Below are 13,167 nucleotides of genomic sequence, written 5' to 3'. Positions count from 1 at the left end.
ATTAGCCGTGTCTACAATATACAATACGTTTGGTTTTTGATTAGATATAGGCGACTGAAGGAAGCGCTAAAATCGGCAACATTGATTATGAGAATAGAAAGTTATTGCCAACGTCTTTTAAGTCGGCCTGTAATAAAAGATCCTTTATTTTGACATATAAGCATGGGCAGTATTGCGTCTTTTTTTTTTGTCCTTTAATAAAATACTTTTGTATTTAAGGAAAATTAGAGGACACCGTTCTTTTAATAAAAGTTCCTTTAGTTTGACATAACGTGTCAAAAATGTGAAGAAAGGTCTAACTTCACTTGTATTTGGAATTTATCTTTTATCTTGTGGCTTCTTTGGATTGATAATTTATGTATTGTGGGATTGATTGTGGGAAAAGAACTGTAAGTAATATTCTCAAATATAAATTATTAATGTTTTGACCCAAAGGAATTTAAACAAGAACATTTTATTGAAGCTTGAGTGATTACAAAAAGTTGTAAAAAGGAATATTATGTAAATAATTTTGAAGTGTTACTAATTACAATGATCAGACATAGAATATCTTATTAAACTCAATATATTTTACATTTTTTTATAGAAATAAATATTTATTATAGTTTTAAGATGTAATTTCAATAAATTTTAATGAAGGTTAGGATTTGTTAAAATTCTAGATTCAAAATAGAGTTCAATTCAACAGATATAACAACAGGTTAACAAAATAAAACAAAGGTTCAAGTATTTATTTTTGAAAATTTTATCTTTTATACATTAGAATCTATAAGTTTTTAATCAAAAGTATTAATACACTTTCATTTTCATGCCATCTTCTTCTTTTGGTTCCTATCCGTTTCGAATGTTGGAAATCATATTAGCAATCATAACCTTGCTAGCTGCGATTCGAAACAGTTCCATTGATATTCTCCCTCTACCTGGTCTTCGCTTACCTTTGACTGCACCTTGCAATATATGTACTGCAGCAGGGAGTAACGGTGCTGATTTATCATATGTATCCCAGATACTGCAGTTTTATGCGTTTAATGGTAAACACAATCTCCAATTCTTTCTTCGTTCCTCCTAGAACCTCCTTGTTCGTGATCCATTTCATGCCATTAGTATTTGTTTATTTAAACACTGCCAAAAAAATTATCAAAAAACCACCATAAAGCTTAATTCTTCTATTATATTTTTGTCTATCGGGAAGTTTATTTAGATATTAGAGGTCTTTTCAGATTTACAGATTTACAGATAACTAATTATTGGGAAGTTTATATAACAGTATCCTTAGTATCTGTCTTTTCAGCTCCGGATAATTAGTTAACGGGAAGTTTTTCTCTGTCAGACATCTATTAGTATCTAATCTAACACAACTTCTGTCTGAAAATTCTGCAATGGTGTCATTAGGTAGTTGTAGTTAAGGACTGGATATCCACTATTCCCTAATAATATATTCTCCAGAAATTCCTCATTTGATATACCCATAATGCAAAAGTATTTAAAAGCTCCTAAAATAGTATTTCCAATTGCACTTCCATATTATTGAACGATGAGTATTATGGGATATTTATGTTGTTCTCTAAACATCTTTAAATGACAAAATAATAAAATTTAACGTTTTACTCTTTTCAATTATCTTATTTTAATTTTTATTAACAAATGGAATTTTATAGGTTATTTTTATATTTACAAAAATATTTCATGTCATTTGTCAAAATAAATGATTCCTTAACTGCGTTTGCTATAACACTCTTTTAGACCCGTCCTGTATTTGTGCTTTATTAAAGTATCCTCTAATAAAGGATCCTTTATTTGCCGGTGGCAATAACTTTCTAATGAGTTGCATTGCCATTGTAGAATGACGAATGACTGAATGAATCTGTGCTAATCTAGTGCATTAGATGGGCAGCGGGGAAGCACTGTTTTCATTTATCTAATTTAAAACTAAACAGTCTGTATTATATGATAGTAAATTGCGATAGTGGCGCCATCGGACAGTGAAGCTAAGTGCTTATCGGATTGCAGTGGTATATTATATTAATAAATAGAGAATACTGCCTATACAGGGACGCCACGCTACTGTTTATTAATATCAGCTACGCAGTAAATGTAAACATTAGTTGACAGCGATGTAGCCATCAGTAACGAACGAAATGGCTGTTTTGTTCAGTTTTGAATATTTTTGGATAACAGTTACTTGTATAATCGCTAACATTGTATAAATTATTCATTAATTTGATTAATAGGATATTTTTTCACTCTCTATATATTCAGTGATTACAATAATTTATATACTATAAGTACAATAAAAGCTCATAATCGAAAAAAGAGAAAAAGTGATAAAGAAATTTTCATAGTATACTGTTATTATGGAACGAGTAGATAAATTTTGAACATCTTTAACAACTTAAATCGTTGTTTACATACACTTCATCGCTTATTGGAATTTAGTATAGTAGACACACGGGCACATTGCGCTAATACAGTCCTGGACACTTCACCTGTTGCATTGTTTACTTTTATGTCTATAGTGATGCCTAAAACGTCAGAAAATGTATATAAACATAGAGTTGACGGTTTATAGAACAGTTGTATTTGAAGTTTATAGTTGTCATTGTGTTAAAGTTGTAAAAGTTATACAGTATTGGCTGTGAGTTTCGACGGTAGCGCTCTCTCGCGGTTTGAAACGTGTACTTTTCTGATAAAATTGGTGTATGTGAAATATTCAAAACGAGAAAAATAGATATTTATCTAGAAAAACACAAATTATGAACTGAAATATTATTGTAACCTGATTACTGAACGAATACACAGAATTAATAGTAAAAGTAATTATGTTTTTTTATTTTATTCATTATAATTTTAATATTTAATATATAAATTCGTGCGACTGGATGACTGCTTACGCAAGAGGCCATTGAGAAAAAGAAGAAGTTTATGTGAAATTTAGAGGTTACCTCTGTTTTTATTGGCTGTCAGTTTGGTCGGTAGCGCTCTCTCGCGGTTTGAAACTTGTACTTTTCTGATAAAATTCTTCAAATTCACTGCACAAAACTGCCACTAACAGCGCTGGCGAAAACTGTCAAATCCCCTCTACTCATCGGCTCACAGCGAATTGTAATATTGTTGGTGTTTGAATAAAGCTATTTTAAAACAGATTGATAATACTGTTGTAACTTCACTAAAGGCGTCAATTATTAATGATACTTCTAAAGTTTATATTGTAAAATATGTACGTTACAATATTTTAATGAACAAAACATATTTTCGAGTTGATATATTACACTTGAGTCCAGGATTCTTTATCCGTGCGTCATCATTTAAAGCAGACGAAATAAGTCGGAAATTTACTAAACGCAACAGCACAGAAAAATACACCAACGACAAGAAGCGACAGCTTGGTCGGTTTCCATGATATTAGCATGTACTTAATTTTAATATTCATTTGACAGTTACGTAAATAGTACACCGAGAAAAGTCCCACTTATTTCTGGCGTTTATCACCAAAATTATAGTTGCACTGACAAAAATATTGCATGCAGGGCCGGCTTGGTATGCTAAATTACTATAATTTACCAGAGGTATGGTAAATTTTAGGTAGAATTAGATTTAGAAAAATGATTATGTATGTCTTTGTACTCACTGTCTTATTATTACAACAAAACTCGTGTCGCTATACTGCAGGATTACCATTATGTATTCATAACAAATTTTTCTATCGATAAAAATAATGTATAAAACATTTTACATAATTTATACAATTTTAACAACATTGTTACATACCTTTCCTGATTTTTTGGGATTTAAAATAGGCTTAAACCACTTCCACTTTTTGTGCGATGGCCACAATATATATTATACAAGAATAACCTCCTTTGTTCTTAGCCATTTCAACAGTAAATAAACCACTACACACACCACACAAAAATAAAACCTAAACTTTTATAAAATCTAAATATAAAAGTTTATAAAAAATAACAGATACAAAAACTAACGCCGATTCTGTACTATTACAAATGTCACTGTCACCAAAGCTCTTTGACTTTATATTATAACATATTTTGTTTAAAAAATTTGGTTCATAAAAATCACTATAGTGTCGCTTCTTGTCGTTGGTGTATTCTGTGGCAACAGCAAGTGACAGTAAGTAGCTACTGCTCCGATCACCGAGTTCAAATTTGACGTTATCAAATAAATAAAATGTCAAATGTAAGTTTTGCTTTAAAATTTTGGTGCAGAATTACAACTACATTTGAAGTAACTGTTTGTGTAATATAAAAAACTTCAAAATGCAAAAATTCGACAAAAAACAGCAAAAAATTCAACAGACTGACAGCCACAAAAGTAAACAAACCAGAAACGTCAGAATGTACTTAAAATCTGAAAACATTCCTAAGCGTCTTTTTTGCACCTATCTCTTTTCAATATACTGAGACTAGAGCGTTCATGAAAATAACGGGTGTTTTTACTTAACGGCGGTAGTTGGTTTGTCTTTAGTTTCATGCGTGGAAGAGAATGATGCTAGACAAATAGTATGTGTTTTATCTCGCCAGGTATAGGGCATTTCAATACCAGTAATTTGTTTCGAGCTTCTGTCATATGTAGTTTAATCCGTGTATATTAATATTATACACAGATTATACAACATATGACAGAAGCTCGAAACAAATGACAATCGATGAAAAGCCCTATTAATGACGCACGGGTAAAGAACCCTGGACTCAAGTGTATTTTATAGTACCTACATTACAATAGGTAATTAATCAAAAGAATATAAAAATAAGTTTTCTGATGTGTATTCTTTGAAAAATCTTTCAAAATACAAATTAAGAACGTGACATAACAGACATGAAAGTAACATGTGAAACTAGCCGGATTAGCCCATAAGCCTAGCAATTAGGTACCCGTGTGTCTACTAGCGTGGTGCTTACTGTATACTGTTTCAGAGACTTATAATAGTTTTGTAGTTTATTCGTAACTAGAAGCTCAACCTTACCATTGCATAATTTCATTACATAATTTTTTTATACATTTTATTTTAATTCAATAATGAGGAAACCATTCGTGATATTCTTTTTCTCATGAGCATCTTTCAGTGCGTCACAGTTTTTCGATTTCTTTCTAACGCATTAAATTGTATGTGATAGAAAAAAGGCACGTCGGTGATTACAGACATTTATAACATTTATTCTAGTTGTCGATAGATGGCGCTATAATCGAAAAAAAATTATTTACGAATTATATAATATATATACGAATATAATCTATACAATTTATAAGACTATACAAATCAAAGACAATACCATTTTATAAATGCAATAAACACAATTGATTTGTTTTTATGCCAAATTGCAAATAAAATGTGACAACTGTCAGATTTAACTAAAATGTCATGTTAGAATAAATGTTATAAATGTGTATTATCACGGACTTACCTTTTTTTCTATCATTTGTGACGCACTGAAAAATGCTCATGAAAAGGACCATACTACACGAGTAAATTATTTGCTGCAAAATATTTTTCTCCCTATTGACTATTACTTTTTTTGTCCAACTCACAGGTTACAATGGAAAGGGACCTGTTCATCAGAAGAATGTTTAGCAATACACCTCTTCTCTGGGATCTACTGAGTTTCGTTGCCGTCTACCGGCCGGCTATATGCTATTGCTCCGTATTGATTAGAGCATTAACAGCTACGTTGATTCACCAGTGGAAGAGTATGGGAGAACAAAGTAAAGACGACGATTCGGAGCATTACAAGAATCTTATGGACACGACGATTAGAGTAATAGATGTTATGGCTTTGGGACAGCTTTTGCCACCTCCGCTATCTAGTACTAGGGATGTGTTACCGTATTTAAAATGTTATGAGGTAGGTCTAAAAAATCAATATTTTATTTATTTATTTTAATATCTACATTGGTCTTTGCCTTGTAAATATGGCGCACGCCATCATTTTGTACAGTGTTGCAATATTTTCAGGAAAGTAGAGAACTTAGGGAATTATGAAATAATAAAAATGTAAGAAGGCGCAATTACTATCCAGATTTAAGACATACGGCTCTCACTTCCTCTAAGGGGAAAATTCACTCATTCCAAATACTTTTTAATTCAAAAGCATTGAGCTCTTTGAGAAGGACTCTTTCCATGATATCGAATTTTAGGTGACCGACCTGATCAGACGCCGGAGTATCTCCCAAATTTTCCTTTTCCTCTTTCCCGCTAGATATTACTGTAACATAACTCTTTCTCTTTCATTACGAGGATGATGTTTTTGTAAGTCACTTTCCGCTAGTCCGTTTTAGACCATTTAACAATACCTAGTAGGTAACTAAGCGGTTAACTTAAGCTAATGTAACTAAGATACATATTTATTATTATTCCAGATTTAGCCATACGGCTCTCATTCCCTTTAAAGGGAAAATTTACTCATCCCAGATACCTACGGTATCAAAAGAATTGTGCTCTGGTGGGACTCTTTCCGTGTTATCGAGTCCTAGGTGACTTGATAGGCCAGAGTAGCACAGCTTTCTGCATGGTCTTATAGAGGTGTTCATTCAGACCAAGCTTTTTTTATGTTTTCTAGGTTTCTAGAGAGCATAATAGGTATTGTCTTGGTACTTTGCATTCTCCATTGTCTTCGTATTTGAATTTCCAAATCTCTGTACTTGGCGATCTTTTCAGTGTATTTACTACGCAGGTTATTGTTGTTAGGTATCGCCACATCAATGAGTGTTGTTTGTATCGTTTATTTTATTTCTAGAGAGAATAATAGGTATTGTCTTGGTACTTTGCATTCTCCATTGTCTTCATATTTGAATTTCCAAATCTCTGTACTTGGCGATCTTTTCAGTGTATTTACTACGCAGGTTATTGTTGTTAGGTATCGCCACATCAATGAGTGTTGTTTGTATCGTTAATTTATTAACTAATACGAGATCTGTTCTATTATGTGCCTCTGTTTGGTCTGTGTGCACAGTACCCCAGTATATCTTGTAGTTGTCATTCTCAAGTCCCAGTTTGATAGCTATCTCTTGTTGAAGAATCTTCCTACTGAGTCATACCTTTCCTTATATTCATTTGCAGCAAATGCTTGGCAGTCCCCGGTAAGATGTTGAATGGTCTCTTGGGCTTGACATCCATATCGTCATTTGTCGTTTTGGACCTGAGGGTCTTTGAACGATATATTTCAGGTAATTTTGGGTTGGTATAATCTTATCCTTAATGGCGAGTAATGAACCTTCCGTTTCAGGGAACATCTTTCCTTATGTCAACCAATACTTCGACGCTGTATTGTCGACATAGTCTTGGCTGATCTCATTGGGATGTCGCCCGTGCAGAGTTTATCCATCCAGGTGCGCATTTTTTCGTCCTTTGTAAGGTGGTTTATGCGCATTTCTGGTTGCCTCAGTTTGATCGGTATTGTGTCATCTACTGCGCTGATAGCGCGATATAGAGTAGACGTCTCAGTCTGCATCTGAAAATAAGTTCTTAAATGAGCAATCTGTTTGTCTAATTGCTCACCTATATCCACAAGTCCTCTTCCTCCAGGTTCCGTGGTAATGTCGTTCTTTCTACTGCACTTCGAGGATGGTGTTTTTGTGTCTTTGTGAGGTGTGTTCTTACTTTTCCCTGAAGATTTTCTATATCCGTTTTTGTCCACTTAACAATGCCAAGTAAATAGCTAAGCGCAGAACATGCGTAGGTGTTTAGTGCTTTAAACAAATTTCGACTGGTAAGGTGTTACGAAGCAGCTGTTTTACCCTTCGTATAAACTCCGTAGTTATCTCAGTTTTCATTTGCTTAGGATCAATTATTATTATATTATTATACAGGGCGTTTCATTAATAATTGTCCATATAGTAACTGGAGAAACCTTAGCACAAAATACGAATATTTAACCTAAAACACTTAAATAAAATGTGGTTCCTTACTGAGTTACAGGGTGTTTTATCTAAAAATTTAAAAACTATTTTTGTTCAGAATTTTAATAATATTCGACGGATCCTTTTTATACTTGGCAGGAAGTATAGGTACTGTACATACTACTAAATTATGTTAAAAAACGTTTCTGGCTATTGCCAGAGTGAATGGTTTACCCATTCCAAATTCTACGCCACTGGCGGAATTGCTATTTTAGTTCAATTTTTGGATTCTCCAATACTTTCTATGAAAACAATATACTCTTCATTCGTAACGATAAAGTCATTAGTTTTCGAGATATTTGAAGTTAAAAATGAAACGACACGCACGGTTATTTTGATTAATGTATTGTGTCGCTTCATTTTTAATTTCAAATATCTCGAAAACTAATCATTTTATCGTTACGAATGAAGAGTATATTATTTACATAAAAAGTATTGGAAAAAAAATACACTAAAATAGCAATTTCGTCAGTGGCGTAGAATTTGGGAAGGGTCAACCAGCCACTACCTCCTGTCGTACGCCTCTGGTAGTAGCTAGAAACGTTTATTTATCTTAATTTAGTAGGGTGTACAGTACATACACTTTCTGCCAAGTATGATAAGGACACGCCAAATAGTTTTGAAGTACTGGGTACAAATAATTTTTAAATTTTAATCATAAGAATCATAATATTATATACCCTATTCCACGAAAATACGACTGTGTTGGATTATTTCGACAAGTAATATTTTATTGTGCAAAATATGAAGAACGAAAATAAATTGCAAATTACATTGCTGTTTATTGGAATAATTATTAGAGCCATTTACTTTCGTACTTCTTATGTTGTACACTGAAATATTCGTTCTCGCGATAATCCAAAACAGACGTATGTTAGTGGAATGAACCATATCATAAATTAATCAAAATAACTGTGCCGTTTCATATTTAACTTCAACTATCTCGAAAACTAATGACTCTATCGTTACCAATAAAGAGTATATTATTTACGTAGAAAGTATTGGAGAATCTAAAAATGGCACTAAAATAGTAATTCCTCCAGTGGCGTAGAATTTGAGAAGGGTCAACCATTCACTATCCCCTGTCTTACGCCTCTGGTAGTAGCTAGAAACGTTTGTTTCTCATAATTTAGTAGGGTGTATAGTAGTCGCACTTTCTGCCAAGTATGAAAAGGATACGTCGAATAGTTTTAAAATCCTAACCAAAAATATTTTTTAAATTTTTAGGTAAAACACCCTATAACTCAGTAAGGAACCACATTTTATTTAAGTGTTTTAGGTTAAATATTCGTATTTTGTGCTAAGGTTTCTCCAGTTACTATATATGGACAATTATTAATGAAACACCCTGTATAACAAACTGCGACTAGTTACAATATTCATAATGGCAGAGAAATAAGAGGTCTCTATATTTTTTGCTACCAAGGACTGTTTTAACTAGGCATTCCTCTGTGCTTCCCTATTGGGACCGTGCAAATTCGGAATAGCGACACCTGGTTTCTTCGCTCTGAACTTTTATTCGCACTTTTAATTATATTGGCCAATCATATGGTCCTGGTTACTGGATAATTGTCAAGGCCATAGTCCAAAAAAATAAAAAGAAGAAAAAATAAGATTTAGGTTATGTTATTAAATCGTCAACAATTGTATGTAGTAAATAAAATTAGTTATTAAAATGCAGTACTGCAAGCAAAATACAATTAATTAAATTTACCTTTATATAATAATTGCATATCATATCAATATTGTGAAGCAATATATATTTTTTCTTCTTAAATGACAATAGGTATGAAATGTACGTCAATTTGACAATTTCAATTGACAATATGAATTATTAAGAAAGTTGCAATATTTCTCCGCTCTTCGCGCACGATCGTTTCGCGTATCCCTTCCGAGTACTTGCACACCGCGAATAGTGTTCTCTTTGTGAATCCTTATCACGTAGGGACTTATCACTGTGTTCAAAAGCAATCCAAAAACCCAAACTTTGAGGTTAGTGATAAGATCCGAACTTCACCAGTCTTTGTCTATCATATTTCAGCTACTTTGCCACTCATCTATTACCATCACTCACACACAAATTTCCAGACCCTTCCTACCTATCCAGTTATTTCCGTTCAGCTCCTCTTAAAAGTAAATTAAACAATATTGAAAAATAAATTTCGTAAATTAAACCTTTGGAGCAATAATTAAATTCCACGCACTAACACTTTATTTTTGAAATGAACTTTTAGATTGCTAGCGACACTCACGACACTCTCTTTCTGATGCATCATTAGTGATAGCGTTACGCGCACTAGTATCTGCTTGTTCATATTTCCTTCTATGCCTATGTGGGATGGTATCCACAGGAAGTGGATTCTTCTGAAACTTTCTTGAGCTTCCATTAGTTCGGCCTTGGTTCTTTTCTCAATGGGGTGTTTATGGTATATATTTTGCATAGCTTTGACTGTGCTAAGAGAGTCGGAAAGGACTGGACAACAAGGGAGGTTTTTAATATATACATGTTTGATGGCTTTAAACAAACCAAAGAGCTCTGCAGTATATATGCTGGAATTCAGAGAAAGATGCAGGAGCATAGCAAGGCGATGAAAAAATCCATCAATATTCTTTTGAAGTAGAAACTTGAATCTTAATGTTGGCTTAATTGAGATGTGTCACTTTCCCAGTCCGATGCCTTACTGCCAAGATAACTATTAATTTTTTTCTTTATGAACGTGAATTTTCGTTTTATGGATCCTTCCTTTAAATGGGGGTAAACTTGACTGAGCATATGGGACAAAGCTAGGTCTGTGGTATATTCTTGAATTGTGGTTATAGGATCTGTTGATCCCGTGATATTCGTAGGAGCATGTTAAGTTGATCAAAGTTTAGAGGGAAAGGTAGAGGGTGATTTTCTATGAAGTTTTTAGCAGGGTCAAGTAAGAGAGAAAATGAGCATTCAGAAGGGCTTGCTGAACTAATTTTAGCTTTTTTAGATTTTGCTTGGACTTTAGGTGGTGGAAAAATGTTTTCTTTTGAAGATGGATCTGCTTCAGGTGAAATAATTTCATCTAAGTTACGTTTTGGTTGATTAATTATGTGACTGTCCTTATTGAATGCATCTACTTTGTTCGGTATCTCCGGGACATCAGAAATAGACATTTGTTCACACTGAGAAAGGTTTGTATCATTGGGTGCTTGCAAAGATATATTTGTTGCGCTGGATACCGATGCTTAATTTTTTTGGTTGGGGTTTAGTTGAGCTAGTGGTTCGGAGCACTGTGATGCAATGTGACCTGGCTTCTTGCATCTAAAGCAAACTAAACTGTCTTGAGAAATGAATATTCTATATATCGTGTTGTCAAAAACAAGAGTAAATGACTCTGGTAGCGTTAGACTGTGAGGACTGATATAGATTTGTCTTCTAAAACTAAGGATGTGATTGTACTCAGCCATAGAAGCACTAATTTTGAGGAATGTCGTGGGAGAGACAGGAACTATGCCGATTTTTTATAACTCATTGATTAGCAAGTCGTGCGGTATTGAAGGACATACGCCGGAGAGCACAAGTCGTTCCGCTGGTGTAACTAACCTTCTTGCTCTGACAATTTCACCTTGTATTTCTATTTGACCATGATTATTCATAAAATCATCCACTATTTGTTTATTGGATAAATACATACATATGCGATTACTAGATAATCTAGAAAAGAAGATTATATTTTTCGGTTGAATTATATTTCCAAGTGGGAGAAGGTAGTCTTGAAGTTTGGTGTTTTCTAAGGCACTAAAAATAATTTCTTGAGACTTAAAAGGAAATTGCACTCTCGACGCTGCCAAAGAGTATGGCTGTGATGCGTTTATTTGACTTTGATAGTCTTGTATTGTAGAACTGTTTTGTGATTCCATGTTTGAATTCATTTCGATAAACGTTAAGTGAAAAGTAAGTCCGACCCTGTACACCTGCTAAAACAGGTATATCTGTCTTTACTAAAAGCGGTTATTTTGCTGGTAAAACTGGATTTGTTTATTGACAACAATAACAAATAATTGCAGTTTGCTGACTTTAATGCTAATTTAACTGAATATTATGTAAAGAGTTTGTACACTTACAGTTTATTTCAATATATCACTTAGATTCACAGTTTATAACTTATATTAAACTTTGTTAATATTAAAAATATTCGGAGCCCACATTGAATACCACATTATAGTTATCGATGCAGGACCGGTCTCCCGTCTCCCAATAATTAAATTGTCTCTTAAAAACACACTAAAAAATGATCAAATTGTCTATTTTCAGATCGTAGCTGTTCTAAGAGAATGCATTTGGTGTTACATGAGAGATCACATTCCATCTCCAGCCTTGTTCGCTTGTGATTCCAATGGAGTGCATTGGAGAGATCCCGTAAACGCTCGACCACCTGAAGTGTACACCAACACTTTAAGAATAATAATGCAGAGAAATATCAAGTCATTGGGTCATATGTACGCCCAAATGTTCATTAATGTACCCACACACGAGTCGTGAGGGACTGTAAATTTTTTAATTTCCTTTTGTACAAAGTTTGTTTTGAATAATTTTCTTCTAATTTTATATATTGATATTTTTTCTAATAAATAATAATAAAGATAAGAGTTAATCTAAAACTCCATAATATTTGTTTTGTAAGAACTGGTAACCGTTGAGACTAAAAAGGCCAATTATTTTTCGACAAAACCATTAAAACCATCCACAGAGAACGACAGTTCTCACCAGTGGCGCACAACACCCCTACAAGCGACACTATATATACACGAAATTTTCGATTTTCTAAACCTGACTGAATTGAAAATTGGGCCAAATCCCATCTTAAAGTTTAGGAAAAGACTCGTCCATCCATATGTTACCTCTCCATTTTGGTCCAAGGGTGTGGATTTTACGGCCCTTCCCATTTAAAGCCTGTTTTTCGTTCTCGTCCCCAAAACTCCCAAAAATTTCAAAAATTTAAGCCCGACCTTTGCGGCTTCTGATAGCACAGATCATTACCTTTCCAACGCATGTTTAATTTTGAAAATCGGTTATACCATTCAAAAGTTATCGAGCTCAGAAATATGACTCAATTTTTATTTAAAAAATGGAAAATGTTTGTGGATATGTATGTATGTATGTATGTATGTATGTATGTATGTATGTATGTATGTATGTGTGTGGAAAAGTTACACCGATCTGAATTTTTTTTTCTGTGTTTCAAGAAGGTGTGAGGGCCGATTCAGAACCGGTCTAATTTTTGA

General features: G+C 33.4%; 1 protein-coding gene across 1 annotated transcript in view; it reads left to right on the top strand.

Moving 5' to 3' along the window:
* The window catches only part of LOC114335776 (integrator complex subunit 5), a 65,226-nt gene extending 52,683 nt beyond the window's left edge, over nt 1–12,543 (top strand). The window contains exons 13-14 of the mRNA XM_028286069.2: nt 5,547–5,858; nt 12,197–12,543. Of these exons, the coding sequence (XP_028141870.1) occupies nt 5,547–5,858; nt 12,197–12,424 (540 nt within the window). The 3' untranslated portion in view covers nt 12,425–12,543. The remainder of the gene's footprint in view (nt 1–5,546; nt 5,859–12,196) is intronic.
* Nucleotides 12,544–13,167: the final 624 nt, after the last annotated feature.

Source organism: Diabrotica virgifera, chromosome 2 (assembly GCF_917563875.1).
Source record: "Diabrotica virgifera virgifera chromosome 2, PGI_DIABVI_V3a".
NCBI lineage: Eukaryota > Metazoa > Arthropoda > Insecta > Coleoptera > Chrysomelidae > Diabrotica > Diabrotica virgifera.
Note: the sequence above shows the minus strand (reverse complement) of the source record. Positions and strands in the feature narration are given on the sequence as shown.